The 20,523-nt window shown below is 38.6% G+C and overlaps 2 protein-coding genes across 2 annotated transcripts in view; one reads left to right on the top strand and one right to left on the bottom strand.

Annotated features, from left to right (window-relative positions):
* Positions 1-12,370, bottom strand: part of ECM2 (extracellular matrix protein 2, female organ and adipocyte specific) — an 83,418-nt gene extending 71,048 nt beyond the window's left edge. The window contains exons 1-3 of the mRNA XM_006900726.1: positions 12,082-12,370; positions 7,122-7,310; positions 926-1,369 (exon numbers count right to left, since the gene is read on the bottom strand). Coding sequence (XP_006900788.1) covers positions 926-1,369; positions 7,122-7,310; positions 12,082-12,370 — 922 coding nt within the window. The remainder of the gene's footprint in view (positions 1-925; positions 1,370-7,121; positions 7,311-12,081) is intronic.
* The window catches only part of CENPP (centromere protein P), a 565,831-nt gene that overhangs the window by 399,400 nt on the left and 145,908 nt on the right, over positions 1-20,523 (top strand). The window lies entirely within an intron of this gene.

The following is a 20,523-nucleotide window of genomic DNA, read 5'->3' on the forward strand; positions in this document are numbered from 1 at the left end:
GACTGGGGTAATCGGGATGGGTGTGTCAGCGGCAGTGCGGTTGGCGCAGGATAGAGCAGGGTTTAGGGCTGTTGTGCACAGGGTCGCTATGAGTTGCAGACGACCTGACGGCACATAACAACAACAACAACAACAATTGCATTGGACATATTGCTGTCAAACACCCTTTTGAAGTGCTAAATAGGAAGGCTATCTGCTTAAACATGAAGATTACCATGCTTTATCCAAGCCATGGTTTGGGGTGTTTTTTAAAAAATAATTTTTTTTTTGTACTGGTTTGCTCACAAAGTTTGTATACATTGTTTTTAAAGCCATGGTATTTTTCTGTTGCTTTCTTATACATCTGCAAATTAGACAATAAATAAGGAAGATCAAAGAAAACTTGATGTCTTTGAATTGTAATGTAGGAGACATGTATTGAATATCCCAAGGACTGCCACAAGAACAAACAAATTTGTCTTGGAAAGTGTGCAATGAGGGTACTCCTCATAGTCAGAGATAGTGGAACTTCATCTCACACGCTTTGAGCATGTTGTCAGAAAGGACGAGTCCTTGGGAAAAGACGTGCTGCTGGGAAGGATGAGGCTCAGCCAAAAGGAGCCTCAGTGAGATGGATTGACACAGTGACTGCACTGTTGGGTTTGAACGTGGCCGAGATTGTCAGGATGATGCAGCACAAGACAGCATTGCTGTCTGTTGTTTGTAGGGTCTCCATGAGTTGTAGTTAACTCCATGGCCCCTAAAAACAACAGACATAATTCTTCACTAAGCTCCTATCATCCCTTCTTCAGAGTGTCAAGATCTTGAAATTAATTTGTTTAGAATTCATTTATATGATCATTACAGTAAAATATGTTTTTGAGCCATCCAATGTCATTTACTTCTAAAACAAGCACAAAATGAAATGGAAGTCAACATATCTTACCTGTAAGCTGCAGACTTGTTATCTCTGGGGCTGTTATTGGTGGTATCTGTGTCAGTTCCACATTTATGCAGCTTATGGTCTTGGAGGACAGAAAGCATCTGACTGGAAGAGGTGGTGTTCTAGGAGGAGCAGGTACCGGAGATAGAGAGGGAATTTGGGGAATGTCTCCTCTGACATGTTTGTCATCTTTCTCCTCTCTGCCGTGATTCGGCTCCTTCTCTTGAGATAGCTGCTTTACTTCCTCCTGTCTCCTCTCCTCACTGTGCACTTCACTCCTGGCTTGAAGTCTAGGGTTGTTTTTCTTTTGCTTTGTATCTTCACTGTCTTTAATTTCTTCATCCTCATCTTCTTCAGATTGAAATGTTCCTTTTTTAAATTCTTGGCCCATTGCTGCCTGAGTAGGTCGCTGTTGCTTATGAAGTGAAGTGGTGAGTTCTTTTTGTTCTGAGGAATCACCAGAAAATTAAGTGCAATTACTTAGTGCTGTACCACTGCACAGGAAATAGCTTAATGACCAAGAGAAAAGTGGACGTAGGGGCAAATCAATTATCTTAATAAAGGCTAAAGAGAAAATGTTGTTATTGAGTACCGTTGAGTCAGAACCCACCCTTAGCTGACCCTCCAGCAAGTTTTCAGAGGCAGTTAGTCATAGGAGAAGAGATTGCCTATCCATCTCCCTTGGAGCAGCTGCTGCTGGTCTTGCACCTCATGCTTTTGAAATTAAGTGCAGCTTCTTGCCACTAGACTACCAGAGAAATATTAGTATATATTATTCCCTCTGAGTATTTTGGTACTAAAGATAACATGCCAGTTCAGATTTTTGCTTAAAAAATGTTAGTAATTTTACTTCTGTTCTTAAGAATCTTTGGAGGGTTGATTTCCCCCCCCCTTTTTTGACCCCTGGGCCTTAATACATATTTTCACTTAAATAAGATTCTACATAAATAACTAAAGAGGGAATAATATTGCCACAAGGTACAAAATGACAAGCAATCCTATTGTGAGATTATAATATAATCAGATGTGATACCTGTCTAATGAATACTGTTCAGTTAATTAGGCCTATTGATATTTAAAAAACTATAGGCTATCATCCAGATATAAAAATGTGAAACTTACTTTTACTTCCTTCTCATAATGAAATAAACTTCTGCTTATAGCTTTATTATTACTTTTACCTGATTTATTTCTACTCCACAAACCTAGTATAAAATAGTCCCCATTTCCCTTCTAGATTCTGCTTAATTCACTTATCAGAGAGTTGGTTGCAGTATTTTATCTTACTTAGACACATGCACAAGAGCACTCATGATGCAGTGGCAAGAAGCTGTGCTGTAATCCTGAAGGTACCCAGTTAGAGGCCACAAGCTGCTCTATGGGAGAAGGATGAGCAATCATGCAGTTAACTGCCTCTGGAAACCTCAGTGGTACACAGAAATAAACAACATGCAAAAGAGTGCTTTTTTAAAATTTTTATTATTTTTGTATGTGTGTGTACTATCAAATCGGATCTGACTGGTACAGGAGGAGATTGTCCCTCCTTCTCCAGCAGAGCATCTGGTGGATTCAAACCACTCATCTCTGGGATTGCACTAGGCCACCAGAGCTCACCACAAGAGTGCTTTTTATCATTTCATAAGTGTGAGAGCAGACTAGCTATTAGTGTCTAACCATTATTTTTGTAAGCAGAAATTGGGGAAGACATTACAAAAACTGGACTGAAAACTGACCTGCCAAATGAAAAGTTCTTGGAAGAATTGATTGTGTTCACAATTACCTAACTTTTCTTTCACAAACCTTATAAATTTATTTTATCATCTCCCTGCTTTCATTTAATATTTTACATTAATTAGTCTAATAGAGAAATTGGAAAATATAATTATTTGAAGAAATTTCTTGAATATCAATGCTGTGTTTAGAATAACATTTGTCAATTATAGTTTCACATCTCTAAAAGAACATGCAAGGAGTAAATAGAAAAAATTAGTGAAACTAATGTTGTCATATATAAACACTTAGTATCCTTCCAGCAGCTCCAAGTTTATTGGTTAAAATAACCTTTACATTTCAAGAATTTTTAAATATCCTTTGAAATCTGAGAATTTTTGGATCTTATGTGAAGCTCTAATGGCATAGTAGGGATCTCTGATGACTTAGTGATAAAGTGGTAGATTATGGAATTTCAGAGATTTTCATAGGAAAACCAGATTACTATGATGTTCATAGCAGTGCTAGTCATAAGTGCAAAAACATGGAGACAACCCACATCTCCATCAACAGACAAGGGAAATGAGAAATTGTACAATGTTCATTCACATCATGGAATACTGCCCAGTACTCAGCAATGATTTCGTGAAATACTACATAACATGGGGAAGAGAGCATTATGCTGAGTGGACTAACTCAGTCCCAATAAGGACAAATACTGCATAAGACCATTAATGTGAAAATAGAAGGATAACTAGGAAGATGCCCTAGATAGGAAAAATCCAAAGGGGGAAGGGGAGAGAGCAGAGGTGTTGAGGGTGGGAAATCACAGGGTTACAGTTTGGTGGGCAGACAGAGGGAGTAAAGAAACTAGGAAGGATCTCATGGGGACCTGAAAAGATGGGCTAATGGTGAGCATAGATCAATGGTGATTAATTTTATAAAACATAGTATATGGGAATGATCATATGAAATACACTGTACATGAAAGAATGTGTAAAACACAGTGTGTGTGAAAGAAATTCAGTGTATACAAATTCTCTATGCAAATCAATATAATTTTTTTTTTAAATGTTGTGCAGTCAACCCAAAGTCACAGATAACAAATCCACCCGCTGCTGATCAGTTTCCTCCTGTGCCATTTACTGCCTCTGAAAATTTACTGGAGGGTCGGCCATGTCTCTGTTCAAACTCGACAGTACATAACAACAATGATGTAGTAGGCTGGGCTGCTAACCGAAAGATAGGCTGTTCAAATGCACAGACTGCTCTATGGAAGAAAGGTGAGACTGTCTGCTCCATTCATATTTACAACCTTGGAAACCCTCCAGAGCAGTCCATTCATCCTGCAGGATTGCTGTGCATCAGAGTCAATCCTACTGCAGTGAGGTTTATGTTATATACCTTTTATTTAATCCAAAAGATTTCATTTCATGCAACATTTCTATTTTCTATTTTTTTAAAACATATACTTCAATGAAATAAGTTATAGTGTAAAACAAAATACATTTACTAAATATTCTCTTTTTTTTTTCCTGGCAGAAGACATCTACCCTTCTGGTTATTCTGCTTGCATGGTAATATATTAGTCAGAGACATAGAAAATTGTCCTTTCCCATTAATTAACTACAAATATTTATGTGCTTATTTTAACAAGGTATTGATTGCACTGTCTTTTCTTGAAATATCCATGTGTAAAATAGAAATACATGTTGCTCTAATGCAGTCATTTGGATGTGTGTGGGTTTTTTTGTTGTTGTTGTTGTGAAAAAAAGGTAATGACTAATTCAAACTGCAGACTATATAATATCTTTTATCTTCTAGAGTAAGTGCTTCAGGTCCTCTATAATTGATAAGATTAGTGAGCAACTAAAAAAGGCAGTGTATGGCTACCCTGTGCACAGAAGTGCCACAAAAGACAGCTGTTCCAGGGACATGGCTTCTATTCTATTACTTTCTCTTATCTAAGGAATAATAACTTACAAGTTTTTTCACTGTCTTTGAGTGGTTGAGGACTGAGGTCCATTTTCATTAGATGGAAACCATTCCTCCTTTTTTACCATGAATTCTGTGCATTTAAGTGAAGATAATTATTGTCCCTGTGTTCTGTTAAGAGAGATAATACATGTAAAGCATAAGCAGAGGTCCTAGCACATAAGAGCTTATATGTGTTTATGTCTGTGTGTATCTCATCACATATGTGTGTATATGTATATAGATATATAGATCCATGTATTACATGTAGAAACCAGCTGTTAATGGAAAGGTTGGCAACAGAATTCCACCGGTAGATCTAATGAGAATAAGCCTGGCAGCTTACTCATGTAAAGCAGACTAACTCATTGCCATTGGGTCTGGACCAACTCAGAGCTGACCCTCCAAGTGGGCTTTCAGAGGCTGTAAATCAATTGGGATGAGATGGATGGATTTGAACCATCCGCTGTTAGATTGGTAGCAGAACTTCACTAAGCCAGTAGAGCCTAGGAAATCTCACTGGGGTAGGTGGGGGGAGGGGGCAGTTGTGCTGTTACATGATGAGGATGAGCCAGAATTGACACAACAGCACATAACAACAATGCTAGTTCCAGAAAATGCTATTACTGAATCTTTAAAGTTGACCTATATTGTATATTTCTTCTGTGTCTTCCAATTCCTTTCGATACAGATGGAAGGAATATACTGAGTCACTGTATCGAAAGGAATTGGAAGACACAGAAGAATTTCATGAAACAACATATGAGCAAGAGCCTATGGTGATGAAAGAAGAAGTTCAAGATGCTTTGAAGGACATGGCTAAAAATAAGGCTCCAGGAATAGATGGTATACCAATTGATATATTTCAGTTAACAGATGCTGCCGTGGACGTGCTCACCAAGTTGTGCCAAGAAATCTGGAGAACGACCACTTGGCCAACTGACAGGAAGAGATCGATATTTGTTCCCATTCCAAAGAAAGGTGACCCAACTGAGTGTGGAAACTACAGAAAGGTGTCATTGATTTCACATGCAAGCAAGATTCTACTGAAGATTATCCAAAAACGATTAGAACAGCACATCAACAGAGAACTACCAGAAGTCCAGGCTGGTTTCAGAAGGGGTCGTGGTACTAGAGATATTGTAGCTGATGTTAGATGGATCTTGGCTGAAAGCAGGGAATACCAGAGGAATGTCTATCTGTGTTTCATTGACTATGCAAAGGCATTTGACTGTGTAGATCATAACAAACTGTGGCTGACTCTGAGAAGAATGGGAATCCCAGAACACTTGATCGTTCTAATGCGAAACTTATACTTGGACCAGGAGGCAGTCGTCAGAACAGAGCAGGGGAACACTGCATGGTTCAAAATTGGGAAGGGTGTACGCCAGGGATGCATCCCATCTCCATACCTTTTCAACCTATATGCAGAACAGATTATCCGGGAGGCTGGGCTCTATGAGGAGAAATGTGGGGTCAGGATTGGTGGACGATTTATCAACAATCTGCGTTATGCGGATGACACAACCCTGCTTGCTGAAACTGAGGAGGACCTGAAGCGCCTGCTGCAGAGTGTCAAGGACTGCAGCCTACAATATGGATTGAGGCTCAATGTCAAGAAGACTCACCACTGGACCAATTGGTAGCATCAGGATGGATGGTGAAGAGATTGAGATTGTACACAGCTTTAGTTTGCTTGGCTCCATAGTCAACAGTCTTGGCACCAGCAGCCAGGAAATTAAAAGGCGCATTGCCATGGGAAAGTCTGCTGTTAGGGACCTCTCCAAAGTGCTGAAGAGCAGTGGTGTCTCTCTGGAGACTAAGGTGCGTCTGATACAGGCCATGGTCTTCACAATCACCTGCTATGCATCAGAGAGTTGGACAATGACCAAGGAGGATAGAAGGAGAACTGATGCCTTTGAGCTGTGGTGCTGGAGAAGAGTACTGAGAATACCATGGACTGCTAGGAAAACAAATAGATTTGTCCTGGAGAGGGTTAAACCGGGTGGCTCCTTGGAGGCAAGGATTCTGAGGCTCCGTCTAACTTACTTTGGACATGTAGTGAGGAGAGACCGGTCCTTGGAGAGGGACACCATGCTTGGGAGGGTGGAGGGACGGCGCAGGAGAGGAAGGCCCTCTATGAGGTGGATTGATTCAGTGACTGGGATAATTGGGATGGGAGTGTCAGAGACAGTGCGATTGGCACAGGACAGAGCGGAGTTTAGGGCTGTTGTACATAGGGTCGCTATGAGTCGCAGGCGACTCGACGGCACATAACAACAACAACAACAACAATGTTGTATATTACAAGAGTGTAAAATGTGCAGCATAAACTAATCCAAGTTCACTAACTCGTTCTGACAGAATTGAATCTTTTCTATATTTCCAGCATTATACCAAAATTAAATTGAATTGATGACTTTATCATTATTTAAAACTTAAGATAAAAAAGAATAGCAGTTAAAGGCTAAGATTTTACCACATGTGATGTTTGGGTTTGGGGCAATAATTTTACCAGTTTCAGAGCAGACTGGGCAGCATTCTCCATCAGGTTTAAATGTATGAGGGCAATTCTGGGGGCGGCATGTAGTTTCATCACAAAATACTCTTCCGTTCGAGCACAGGCAGGTCGTGCAAGGTTCAGGAGACCATACAGCTTTGTTGTACATTACCATCCCCTTGACCAAGCAGTGCCCGTTTTTTCCTGGAGCAACACAAATAACATATGGAATACATTAGATTCTAATGTATATTTCTGCAGCTGTGAACAGAAATAAATGAAACGTGAAGTCAAACTGACATAACCAAGCAGGAATTTGTTCTTTGTGTGTTCACACATAAGGAGTTAATACTTTAACCATGTAACCCTCTAAAATGTTTTTCAGACCTTAGCTTTCCTCACTCAGGCTGTGAGAGTGACCTCCTCATAGTGGATGTGGGCTCCATGAATTCTTTTATTAGTCAAGATAATCTAAGTTATATATACAACAGCAACAACAGCAAACCCCCAAATTTTAGTTTGTTTCTCATTCATACTTTGATCCAAGGTGGAAACTTGGAACTCTGCTGATTGTTGTCCATAATTGACCCCAACAGAAGGCTTCATCTCAAAGCAGTGCTGTTGTGTGCTCTACAGCAGAGCTGGGAGAGAGTGTGAACCACAACGTGCTCTGAAGTGCCTGGTTTCTCTGGCTGAGACAAATCATGTGGCCATAGCAATGTCAGAAATGGCATGCAGTGGCTGTTGTGGCTAAGGTTATATGTCACCTTGTCTGTGCACTGATTATTTTGGGTCTTACAATTATGTGATGACATAATCATCTACCTTGTGATTTGACATGGTCATCCTCAATTTTTATATCATACTAACTTTTGCTTAATGACTCATTTTTAGAATTTAACTATAATATGCTTAAAAGAGGTGTGAGTATATAAAAAATAACTCTTAAAAGGATCAATGACTTAAATAAAAGAGAACTATAGAAAGGCTATATATCTTATTGAAATACATGAAATATCCAGAGAGACAGAATATAGATTGCCAGGGGCCAGGGAGCAGGAGATATCAGAGACCGCTCTATTCTGTGAATGTCCATGTGCTTAGAGTGAGGCTTACAAACTAACTGAGTCTCTTTAGGAATGATTGCTCTTATTTTTTTTTTTTTAAAAGACATCCTTTTTAAAAACTTTTATTTTATATTGGTTTGCTTACAGAGTTCATATACATTGTGTTTCACACTGTTTTCAGTAGCACTGTGTTTCATCATTCCTGCTCTTGATGGGCACAGATTTTATTTTGGGGAACTCAAAATGTTTATGAGCTGATGGATAGTTTATTATGAATGTATTAAGTGCCATTGAATTGTATACTTAAGATGATAAATTTTATCCTATGTATATTTTGTTACAATTGGTAAAATGCAATACAGGATCATTTTAAAATATTCCTAGACAATTTAGAGATGTTTAGTATACATCTTCTAATCCTTTTTATGCATATCACTTTTATTACATACTTTTCCTGTTTATAAAAATTTAAAATAGATTTCAAACATTTCTTTTAAGACTTTTCATTTTCTTTTATAAGTTGAGCATACCTGATTATAATATTTAAAAAATGGATTTCTTTGCCTCTGTATTCTCATTTCCCAGACAAACTGTAAATGTATGCTAGGCTTCCTATTCTCATGTTGTTGTTGTATACCGTTGAGTCAGAACCATAGCTAGCCTCCAGAGTGTTTTCAGAGGCATTAAATTACAAAAGAGGATTGCCTGTCCTTCTTCCAAAGAGCAGCTGGTGGATTCAAAGTGGGAGTCTTTGCAATTGTAGTGCAGTTTCTTACCACTATGCCACCAGAGCTTCCTTATTATAAAATAATCCCTATTTTTCAGGATAATTGTGTGTTATTCCTAGTAAAGTGGTGGAAATAACCGAGTTTATATGACTTGGTTTTAACAAGATAATAATTCAAATTATTAACCACAGAATATCATATTAAATTATTTTTTAAAAATTATTTTACAGTAATTTTGTTTAATGTCAACATATTTATGATATAAATTGTTGTTTTCTGCCAACTCTAAAAATATGGACTATAAAATACAACAGGTATGTTTTTTTGTAAATGCTTGGTTGAAATCTTTGACAGAACCTTTAAAAATTTAGTACCATAGTCTCCAACTTATAACATATTGAGGTTACAATAGTGTGCTCAACATTATCTAGCTTTCAGGTTTTTGACTGTAGGATTTACTACATAAAACATAGGCAGAAATACATGTCAATAGAGTTGTAGCAGGATATGAAAGCTTGGAAGAATAAAAAAGGAGGTATTTGCCATCAAATCAACTTGCCATCAAAATAAATTTATGATGGTGATCTGAATGGATGTCTGTTAGAGTTTAGGGAATACCTGTAGTTTTCTACACAAAATTAATAAAATGGCTTTAACTCCAGTTTTGCTTTTAACATTTTTCTATGATATGAGTATAAATAAAGTGAAAAATCATGAGAAAACTTGCCACTAAATGAGACAATATTTACTTAAACATTGTTTGTTGTTGGTGTTGTTGTTGATTGCCATTGAGTTGAGCAGGACTCATAGCAACCCTATGACCAAAAGATCTGAGGCCTTTCTATAACTATTGCCATTTCTCAAAGTTCCTAGAGTTTCCAGATGCATGTTGTTTAGGAAGTGGATGCTGCCTGTATTATTTTCTCTATTAAATAAGTCACATTTAAAAGTATGCTTTTAGTACTAGGAACACTAGTAGAGTGATGTGTAACATATTGGGCTGCTTGCTCAAAGGTTGGCAGTTTGAATCCAAAGGTGGACATCTCCTCGCAGAGCTGTGTAGGCCAGGGAACGCCCTGGAGGGGAGGGTCGCTGTAAGGCAGACTGACTGGCCAGCAGTGAGTATTGCAATACTCCAGCCATAATGGTTGTTCTAAAACCTAATGATATTCAGGTTTATAGGTATTGAAAGTGTAGTAAGACTATAAAAGTGAGAACTTAAAGTGTGAAAATGAGAGTTTAAACTCATGTCCATGATAGAGCAACCTTACAAACATTCATTTAGCTTCTTGTATTGGTCTCTCGCGATTATTTTTCCCTCTTCTCTCATTATGCTAAACGTGATGTAAAAGTTTCTTTGTTCTTTGCCTCTTTAGAAAATAGGCAAACTCCCAAGTACATGCATCTGAGGCCTTAATATTACCCACAGAATAATTAGAAGATAAAATACAAGAAATATAAGACAAAATTAAGAGACTGCTAAGTTATTAGGATTGGAAGCAGAGGTGGCATCCACTTCCTAAACAACATGCCTCTGGAAACTCTATGAACTTTGATAAATGTCAGTAGTTGTAGAGGGGCTTCACGCCTTTTGTTCATAGGGTCTCTATGAGTTGTGCTTGACTCAAAGGCTATTAACAAGAATAAGAAATGGAGATCCTGAGAAATAAGGAAGAAGGGGAAAGTGGCAGGGAAATTTTAAACAGAAAGCTGTATTTAATAATTGTGTATGCATGTTGTTATGTGTGGACATGGGAACTGACTCGTAGCTCACTCTCCAGAAGGGCCTCTGGAAGATGGGATGAGAGTGCACATCCTCTCACAGGGCAGCTGGTGGGTTCCAAGCACGTGCCTGTAGGTTGACAGTGTGGTTTTGCCTTTGTTTTGTTGTTATTTGCCATTGGGTCAACTACGTCTCATAGCAACCTATGAACAACAGATCTGAACCTTGCCTTACCTTATACATCCTAGTTATTCTGGTAGGCCCATTGTTATAGGTAGGCCACCACAGAATTGTCTGTACTCCACATCTACAGCTTTGGTGGCAGGCAATATCCTTAGGGAGATGTGCTACACAGCCAAAGGCTGTGGCTCTCTGTCAGTTGGAATTCACCAGTGATTTCATGGGAAAAACATGGACAATCTCTTGTGCGATTTATAGCCTCAGAGACCCAATAAGGATCAGCTATGAGTTAGTTTTAACTTGACAGCAGTGAGTTTAACTTTTACTTTTGTCCTCTAGATCTATAATTAATAAATGAGAAGGCAGTTTAAAAAGTTATAGTACCCTATCAACAAACGAATGGGTAGAGAAGCTGTGGTATATCCGCACAATGGAATACTATGCTGCATTGAAAAACAAGGAACTCATGCAATATTATTCAAAATGGGTGACCCTGGAGGACATTATGCTAAGTGAGGTATCTCAGTCACAAAGGGACAAATGCTGTATGGTGCCACTGTTGTAGAATGAGGCTGCCATCGGGGTGGGGTAAGGCTGAGAAAAACTGGATGAAATATGTTTATGGCATTGAAGTCTATGGGGGAGAGAATACTTTAAAAGTATTATATTTTAGGGCATTATGTTTATCGTAGGAGTACGCAATGAGGGTTGCAGAGTGGATTATATTTGGGGTGGGGGGTGGAATTGGAGGAGGTGCCGGGGGGATTGTGTACCAATGAGGGAGTTTTTCTTTTGCTTTTCAGGGAGAGGAGCAAACGGGGGGGAGAAGGGTGCAACAATGAATGAATGGAATTCCAAAATCTCTGTAGATGTTCATTGAAATGAAAAAGAAATAAATTAAAATATTTTTAAAAAGTTATAGTACAGCCTTTATGATATGATTAATAAAACAAAATAGTGGTTGTAGTTTTATAGGTTGTTGTTACTGTTGTTGTTATATACCATAGAGTCAGAACCAACCCATAGTTGACCCTCCTGTGGGTTTTCAGAGGCAGTTAATCACAAGGGAGAAGATTGCCCAATTTTCTCTCGCCCTAAATAAGTAATTTTTTTCCCAGTAGTACTGCGTTATCCATAAGTCACTCTTTAAATTCTTTTAAAAGTTATTTTTATAGCTGAAATAGTAATTTGGAATTGTTTTGTTTTTGTGAGTTTTAAAAAATTTTGTTATTCTTTACAAATTATGTCCATGGACACACTCTCATGCTTTTTCTTACCTGGTAACACACTGTAGCTTGATTCTTCTCCAGAAAAGCTTGAAAAGGATTCATATTTTCCCTCCATACTATAAACAAAGTTAATAGCTGGAAATTGTACTGCTGCTGGAATCATAGCTGCTTGCTGCACCCTAAGCTGTCTGTCTGACCTGTGGTTAAGTGAGGAACTTTTCCTTAGTCTTTGATGATACATCTTTCTTCTTTGCTTGCTAGGAGTGTCTTTATTTTGTCCAAAATCAATATGAAAAGTTATAAACAGGAAAAAAGGAAACACAACTTCAAAGTTCATGTTTGGTATGTCACTATCCAACTTCTAGAATGAAAATGAAACAAACATTTTTTTAAGTTAGTCGTTACTAAATTTTTTCCTCTTTTATGAATTTGGAGTTTTCTTATATCACTTAATAAGCAGGTCATTCAGAAGTAACACATATATATTAGACAGAGTAAAAAAACCCTTTTGATATCTCTGCTTCTCGACCAGGATTCAACAATATTTTAATTTTTTTTTAAGTCCAGGACCAGTTCACATGATAGAATGCAGTATGGAATGCACATGATGCAGCAGTAGGAGAAACAGTTTTGAAAATTACTGCATAACTTGGGCTAGACTGGAGATCATTATGTTTAGTGAACTCAGTCTCATAAGTACAAATACTGCATAAGACCATTATTGTGAAAATAGAAGGATAACTAGTAAAACATGTATGGGGACCCAAGGGTGAAACAATGAGAGCTGAAGGGTGAAGATGGGCAGGGGGCAAATGATAGGATCACACAATTTGTTGGGTGGAGGGAGGGGGTAAAGGAAATGGGAAGTATATGGTGGGAACCTGAAAAGACAGGGTAAAGGTGGGCAAAGTTCAATGGTGAGTAATTTTATAAAACATAATGAATTGAAATGATTATATGAAACAATGTGAATGAAGGAAGTGTGAAACACAATGTATATGAACTTTGTATCAAACCAATGTAAAAAAAAAAAAAGTCCAGTATCAGACAGTAAATGTTTTGGGCTCTGTTACAGCAATTCAGTTCTACCACAGAAGTTATCATAGAAAATATATAAAACATGGTTATGTACCGGTAAACTGTTTACTAAAACAAATAGTGGGTTTTAACTTAATGGCCTATGGCTGAAACACTACAGTAACATTTTTAGATGGTTCTGAAGCTAACATTAGTATTTTGCTGCTTGTTGTTGATTTCCTTGGAGTCAAGCATGACTCATAGTGACCCTATGAACAAAAGGCTTGAAGCCCCTTTACAACTATCGACATTTATCCAAGTTCATAGGGTTTCCGGAGGCATGTTATTTAGGAAGTGGATGCCACTCCTGCTTACATGTGATAGTAATGATTTTGTATGATAGTTTCCACATTCTGTTTGATCACCTTTTTAGGGAATGGGAACAAATATAGATCTCTTCCAATCTACTGGCCAGATAGCTGTCCCCCAAATTTCCCGGCGTAGACTGGTGAGCACATCCAGGGCTGCATCTGTTAGTTGAACCAAGTTAATTGGTATCCCTTCGATTCCTAGAGTCTTATTTTTTTTGCCAGTGCCTTCAATGCAACTTCCACTTCCTCCTTCATTACCATTGGCTCCTGTTCATATGGTGCTTCCTGAAATTTTTCAGGGTCAGTCAGTTCTTTTTGGTGCATTGATTCTGTGTATTCCCTTCAACTTCTTTTGTTGCTTTCTGTGTCATTCAATATAGTATCCATAGCATCTTTCAACATTGCGACTTGAGGCTTAAATTTGTTGTTCAGTTCTCTGAGCGTGAGAAAGGCAGAACAAGTTCTTCCCTTTTTATTCTCCAATTCCAGCTCTATGAAGTGTTACTAATTATTCCACTATTAAAGGACTTTGATAAAAAGCTACAATCTCAAAGGCACACAGTTTGAATCCAGCAGGTGATCCATGGAGAAGGATGGGAAATCTGTACAATTTACTGCCTCTGAAAATCTGCTGGAGGGTCAGCTACGGGTCGGTTCTAATTAGATGGCACACTACAACAATCCAGCCAAAAAGCTAATCGACGAACCTGAGAAAAAGCCTGATTTAAATAAATGTTAAATGTAAAATACTAATAATCTCTTGAAGGTTTACAATATATTAAAAACACGTGAAAAAAGCAAAACAAAAAAACAGAATATATCTAAGGATGGAAATTAAAGTTGGTCCTGACCTCTTTCATGTCAAGTAAGATTAAAGGTACTAATTTCATATTAGAAGATAAATTGAGCATGTATATGGTAATCTCTATCACAGAATAACAAAAGGTATATAATAAAATAAACAGTATATCTTGGCAAGCACCTGTGTGGAAGATCCAGGGTGGCAGTCCCCCACTGAGATCAGATTACTGGATTGGCCTCATACCTAGGACATTTCACACTTCACTGCATTGTTTGGCACCTGGTTTTCACACAAACTCCTCAGAATTACCCACAGCCTATCTGTAGATTAGAAGTATACCTCTAAGACAGTGACATCTGGGTAAATAGAAAGGTTAAGACAACTGCTTAGAAAGCATCTCAGCCACCACAACCAGATAAAGGTAAACAATCCAATTGAAAACTGGGCACAGGATATGAACAGAGTGCTGGATAGTATTCCGTTGTGTGAATGTACTACAATTTCTTATCTATTCATTTGTTGATGGGCATTTGAGCTGTTTCCATTTTCAGGCTATTTTTAATAACATTCTTATAAACATATATATACATATCTCCATTTGTGTCTCAGTTCTGATTTCCTAGTGCTAAGGAATTATGCTGCCAACCTAAAGGTGTGCCGTTCACATCAACCAGATTGTGGGAGAAAGATGGACAATTTCTTCCCCTCTGTTTACTACCTCTGAAAGATACCTGGAGTGTGAGCCATAGGTAATTTCTGACTTGACAATACTTAATGACAACATATTCCTAGTAATGGAATAGCTGAGTTATATGGAATTTCTATGTTCAACTTTTTGAGGAAATGTGAAACTGTCTTTCAGAGTGGGTGTAGTTTTACCATTTTATAGTACATGAGAGTTCCAATCTCTCTACATGCTCCCCAACATTTATTGCTTCCTGTTCTTTTAAATTTTGCTACCTGATGGCACCTAACAATGACATCTGCTACTGGGGTAAGATAATATCTCATTATTTCTTTGATTTGCATCTCTCCGAATGCCAGTGATTTTGAACATTTCTTTGTGTCTTCTGGCCATCCTAATGTCTCCCTCATTTTGGAGGCTTTGTAGTATTCTGTAAACTTTCATTATGAGACCCTTGTCTGAGATGTCATAGCCAAATGCTTTTTCCAGTCTGTAGATTTTCTTTTCACCCTATTAAAAAGGTTTTTGATGCACATAGGGACTTAATCTTTAGAAAGTCCTGTCGTCTATTTCATCCTCTCCTGGTTGTGCATTTCTGGCTCTATTTGTAGCTTTTTTATACCATAGGCTAGGCCTTCTAACTTTGGTCCCATTTTGTCTCTTATGATCATTACAGTTTTGAGGTTTATTCCAGGTCTTAGATCCAACTTGAATTTATTTTGTGTATGCCACGATGTGAGGATCTTGTCTTAGCTTTCTGCAAGCAGAAGTCCATTTCGCCAGCAACATTTGTTGAAGAGGTTGTCATATCCCCATTTGATCAGTTTTGACTCCTTGTCAAATCCAACTTACCATAGGTGTTCTTGTTGTTATTCTTGTTAGGTGCTGTTGAGTATGACCCTTAGCGAGCCTATAAATGACATATCTGAACCCTCTCCTATCCTGTGCCATCCTCACATTTCCTGACACACTGAAACCCTTTGCAGAAGTCACCATGCCAATCTACCTATTTGAGGGTCTTCCTCTTTTTCACCCACCCTCCACCTTTCCAAGCATGATGTCCCTTTCCAAGAAATAGCCTTTCCTAGCAACATGCCCAAATCATGTCAGATGAAGCTTTATCATCTTTGCCTCCAAGGAGCAACCTGGCTGTACTTTCCCCAAGACGTATTTGTTTATTCTTTTGACAATCCATAACATAGAATTCTTCTCCAACACCACAGTTCAAAGGCATCAATTCTTCTTGTGTCATCCTTATTCATTATCCAGCTCTCTAATGCATAGCAAGTAATTGCAAAGACCATGACCTGGATCTGGTGCACCTTACTCATTAGGCTGACATCTTTGGATTTCAGCACTCTGGAGAGGTTCCTGACAGTAGATTTTACTAATGAAATCCATCTTTTGATTTCCTGGCTGCTGGGTCCAAGAGTGTTGATTGTGGACTCAAGCAAGAAGAAAATGTTAACAATTTCAATCTCTTTTCCATCTATCATGGTGCTTTGTTTTCTTGATATTGAGTTTCAGTCCACATTGAAAGCTGCAGTCCTTGACTTTCTGTAGCAGATGCTTCTTATCCTACTCAGTTTCAGCAAGCAAGGTTGTATCATCTGCATAACCCAAGCTGTTGATGAATCTTCATCAATTCTGATGCCACAATCTTTCTCATAAAGACCAGACTCTCAAATGATCTGTTACACGTACAGATTGATTGCTCCTCAATAATTTGGAGAGGTTCTTGACTACAGACTATCCCAGTGCAGTATGTCCCTTGATTTTATGATGGCTGGTACCAAGTGTGTTGATTATGGATTCAAGTAAGATCAAATCATTGACAACTTTTGTCTTTTCTCCATCTATCATGATGTTGCCTATCAGTCTAGTGGCAAGATTTATTTTTTCTTGACACTAAAATACAATCTGTATTAAAGACTGTATTCATTGATCTTCTGCAACAAGTGCTTCAAGTCTTCCTCACTTTCAGCAAGCATATTGTATCATCTGCAAGTTATTGATGAGTCTCCCTCCAATCTTGATGCTGCGTTCTTCATAGATTCCATCTTCTTAAATAATTTGCTCAGCGTACAGATTGAAAGTATAGACATAGGATATAATTCTGATGTGTTACCTTGCTCTGTTACACAACAGCCTCTTAGTCTAGGTATAGGTTTCACATGAGGACAGTTAAGTGCCTTAGAATTCCCATTCTTCTCAATGTTAGCCATAACTTGTAATGATCCACATAGTCAAATGCCTTTGCATAATCCATAAAGCTAAATAGACATTCTTCTGGTATTCTCTATATCCAGCCATGATCCATCTGAAATCAGCAATAATATCCCTGGTTACCAGCCTCTTTTAAATACTACTTGAAGTTCTGAAATTTTCCCATGTGTGTTCTATTCTAGCTATTTTGAATGATCCTTAGCAGTATTTTTCTTATTTGTGGTATTAATGGTACTGTTTGATAATTACCACGAACAGTTGGATCACCTTTCTTGGGAATGGGATCAAATATGGATATCTTTCAACTGTGTCAACCTCCACAATTCCTAGCAAAGATTGGTAAGCACATCTTGGGTCTTCTTTACTCATTGTGCAACTTTCACATGCATGCCAAGCAATTTAAAATACCATTATGTGTATCATACACATCTTCATCTTTAAACAGATATCCTCACTCTAACATTTTTAGTAAGTCCTTAACAATAGATTTTCCCAGTGCAACACATCCTGTTATTTCTTTTTTTCCCCCTCTACCATGTTGCTGTTGTTGTTAGGTGCCTTCAAGTCCAGTACAACTCATAGCAACTCCATAGACAACAGAGCTCAACCCTATTCGATCTTGTGCCATCCTCACACTTTCTGACACATTAGGCCTCATTGCTACAGTCACCATGTCAATCCACCTGGTCAAGGGTCTTTCTCTCCTTTGTCGACCCTCTACATTTCCAAATATCATGTACTTCACCAAGGAGTAGCCCCTCCTAGCAACATGCCCAAAGTATGTGAGGTGAAGCTTCATCATCCTTGCCTCCAAAGAGCACTCTGGCTGCCCCCTCTCTAAGACATATTTGTTTGTTCTTTTGGCAGTCCATAGGGTAATCAATATCCTTCTCCAATACCACATCTCAAAGAAATTGATTCTTCTTCTGTTATCCTTATTCATTATCCAGCTCTCAGATGCATAGCAAGTGATCAGAAAGATCATGGCCTGAATTAGACACACCTTAGTCCTCAAAGTGACATCATTACTCCTCAATAATTTGGAGAGGTCCCTAGATGCAGACTTTCCCACTGCAGTACATCTTCTTATTTCCCAGCTGCTGGTACCAGAGGTGTTAATTGTGGAACCAAGTAAGATGAAGTTGTTGACAATTTCAGTCTTTTCTCCATCCATCATGATGTTGCCTGTCGATCAAGTGAGGTGAATCTTTGTTTTCTCGATACTGAGTTGTAGTCCATATTGAAGGCTGTATTCTTGATTTCTTCTGCAACAAGTGCCTCAAGTCCTCCTCACTTTTAGCAGCCATATTGTGTCATCTGCATAACACAGGTTATTGATGAGTCTCCCTTCGATACTGATGCCACTTTCCTCCTCATAGAGTCCAGCTTCTCAAATATTTTGCTCAGTATACAGATTGAATAGGTAGGGAGAGAGCATAAAACCCTGACACACTCATTATTTCTTTTTCTACTTTGTTGTTCAAGTTTTCCTTTTTTTTTGTTTTTTGGGTTGTTGTTTTTTTTTTTAATGAAAGTAGTTGTTATTGAATCAGAACAGACTCATAGCTGACCCTCCCATGGGTTGTCAAAAGCAGTTAATCTCATGGGAAGAGATGTTCCATCCTTCCCACAAAGCAGCTGGTGGCCTTGAACCATGTGCCTTTGGGATTGCAGCGTAGCTTCTTGCTGTATGCAGAACAGGTTATCCAGGAGGCTGGGCTCTATGAGGAGAAGTGTGGTGTCAGGATTGGTAGAAGATTCATCAACAATCTGCATTATGCAGATGACACAACCCTGCTTGCTGAAACTGAGGAGGACCTGAAGTGCTTGCTGCAGAGGGTCAAGGACTGCAGCTTCCAATATGGATTGAAGCTCAAAGTCAAGAAGACAAGGATTCTCACCACTGGACCAATTTTGCAACATCAGGATGGATGGTGAAGAGATTGAGATTGTTCACAGCTTTAGTTTGCTTGACTCCACAGTCAACACTCTCGGCGCCAGTCGCCAGGAAATTAAAAGACGTATTGCAATGGGAAAGTCTGCTATTAGGGACCTCTCCAAAGTACTGGAGAGCAATGGTGTCTCTCTGGAGACTAAGGTGCGTCTGATACAGGCCATGATCTTTGCTATTACTTGTTATGCATCAGAGAGTTAGTTGGACAATGACTAGGGAGGATAGAAGGAGAATTGATGCCTTTGAGCTGTGGTGCTGGAGAAGAGTATTGAGAATACCATGGACTGCTAGGAAAACAAACAGATTCATTCTGGAAAGGGTTAAACCAGGTGACTCCCTGGAGGCAAGGATTCTGAGGCTCATCTAACATACTTTGGACATGTTGTAAGGAGGGACTGGTCCTTGGAGAGGGACATCATGCTCGGTAGGGTGGAGGGACAGCACAGGTGAGGAAGGCCTTCTATGAGGTAGATTGATTCAGTGACTGGGGTAATCGGGATGGGTGTGTCAGAGACAGTGCGATTGGCACAGGACAGAGCAGAGTTCAGGGCTGTTTTACATAGGGTCACTATGAGTCGCAAGCAACTTGACGGCACATAACAACAACAACAATGAAAGTATATAAAGAACTTGGATTTCCATTCATTCATTGTTGCACATTTTCCTCCCTGTGCCCATCCCCCACAGTTCGCTATTTTCTTTGGAAAAAGAGTTCTTTCATTGTTATGAAGTAACACACACACACACACACACACCCCAACTACTTACTATGTAACTCTTATTTTGGACTCTTGTCATGGCCTATAATACCTAATCATATATTCCTTTTATATAGTTCTCTCTCTTGTCTATTTCAGTGCCATAGAGATTATTTATCCTCTCTTTTCTTAGTTTCCGCCAACTCCCGTATCAGTCATGCTCTGTAACATTGGCAGTATTTGGTTTTTTTGTGATTGAAATATTTCACTCAGTATAATGTCCTCATTTATACTATTTCATGAGTTCTTTGTTTTTCAGTGCTGCATAATATTCCATTTTGTGAATATACCACAGATTCTCTATCCATTTGTTTGTTGATGGCCACTTGGGTTATTTCCAACTCTTTGCTATTGTGAACAAAGCAGCAATAAACATGGGTGTGCATATATCTACTTGGGTCACAGTTCTGGTTTCTTTAGGGTATATTCCCAGTAGTGGAATGGCTGGGTCAAATGGTATTTCTATTTCCAGCTTTTTGAGAAAGCGCCATACTGCCTTCCATAGTGGTTGCATCATCACTTCCTAATTTTAAACCATTTCACCTGATGGTATGCATAGGAATCAGATCGATTACATCTGTGGAAAAAGGCACTGGAGAAGCTCAATATCAGCTGTGAAAAGTAGGCCAGGAGCTGATTGTGGAACAGACCACCAACTACTTATATGCAAGTTCAAG

The sequence above is a fragment of the Elephantulus edwardii genome, unplaced genomic scaffold, assembly GCF_000299155.1.
Source record: "Elephantulus edwardii isolate Elephantulus edwardi_28Jun2011 unplaced genomic scaffold, EleEdw1.0 scaffold00292, whole genome shotgun sequence".
Taxonomy (NCBI): domain Eukaryota; kingdom Metazoa; phylum Chordata; class Mammalia; order Macroscelidea; family Macroscelididae; genus Elephantulus; species Elephantulus edwardii.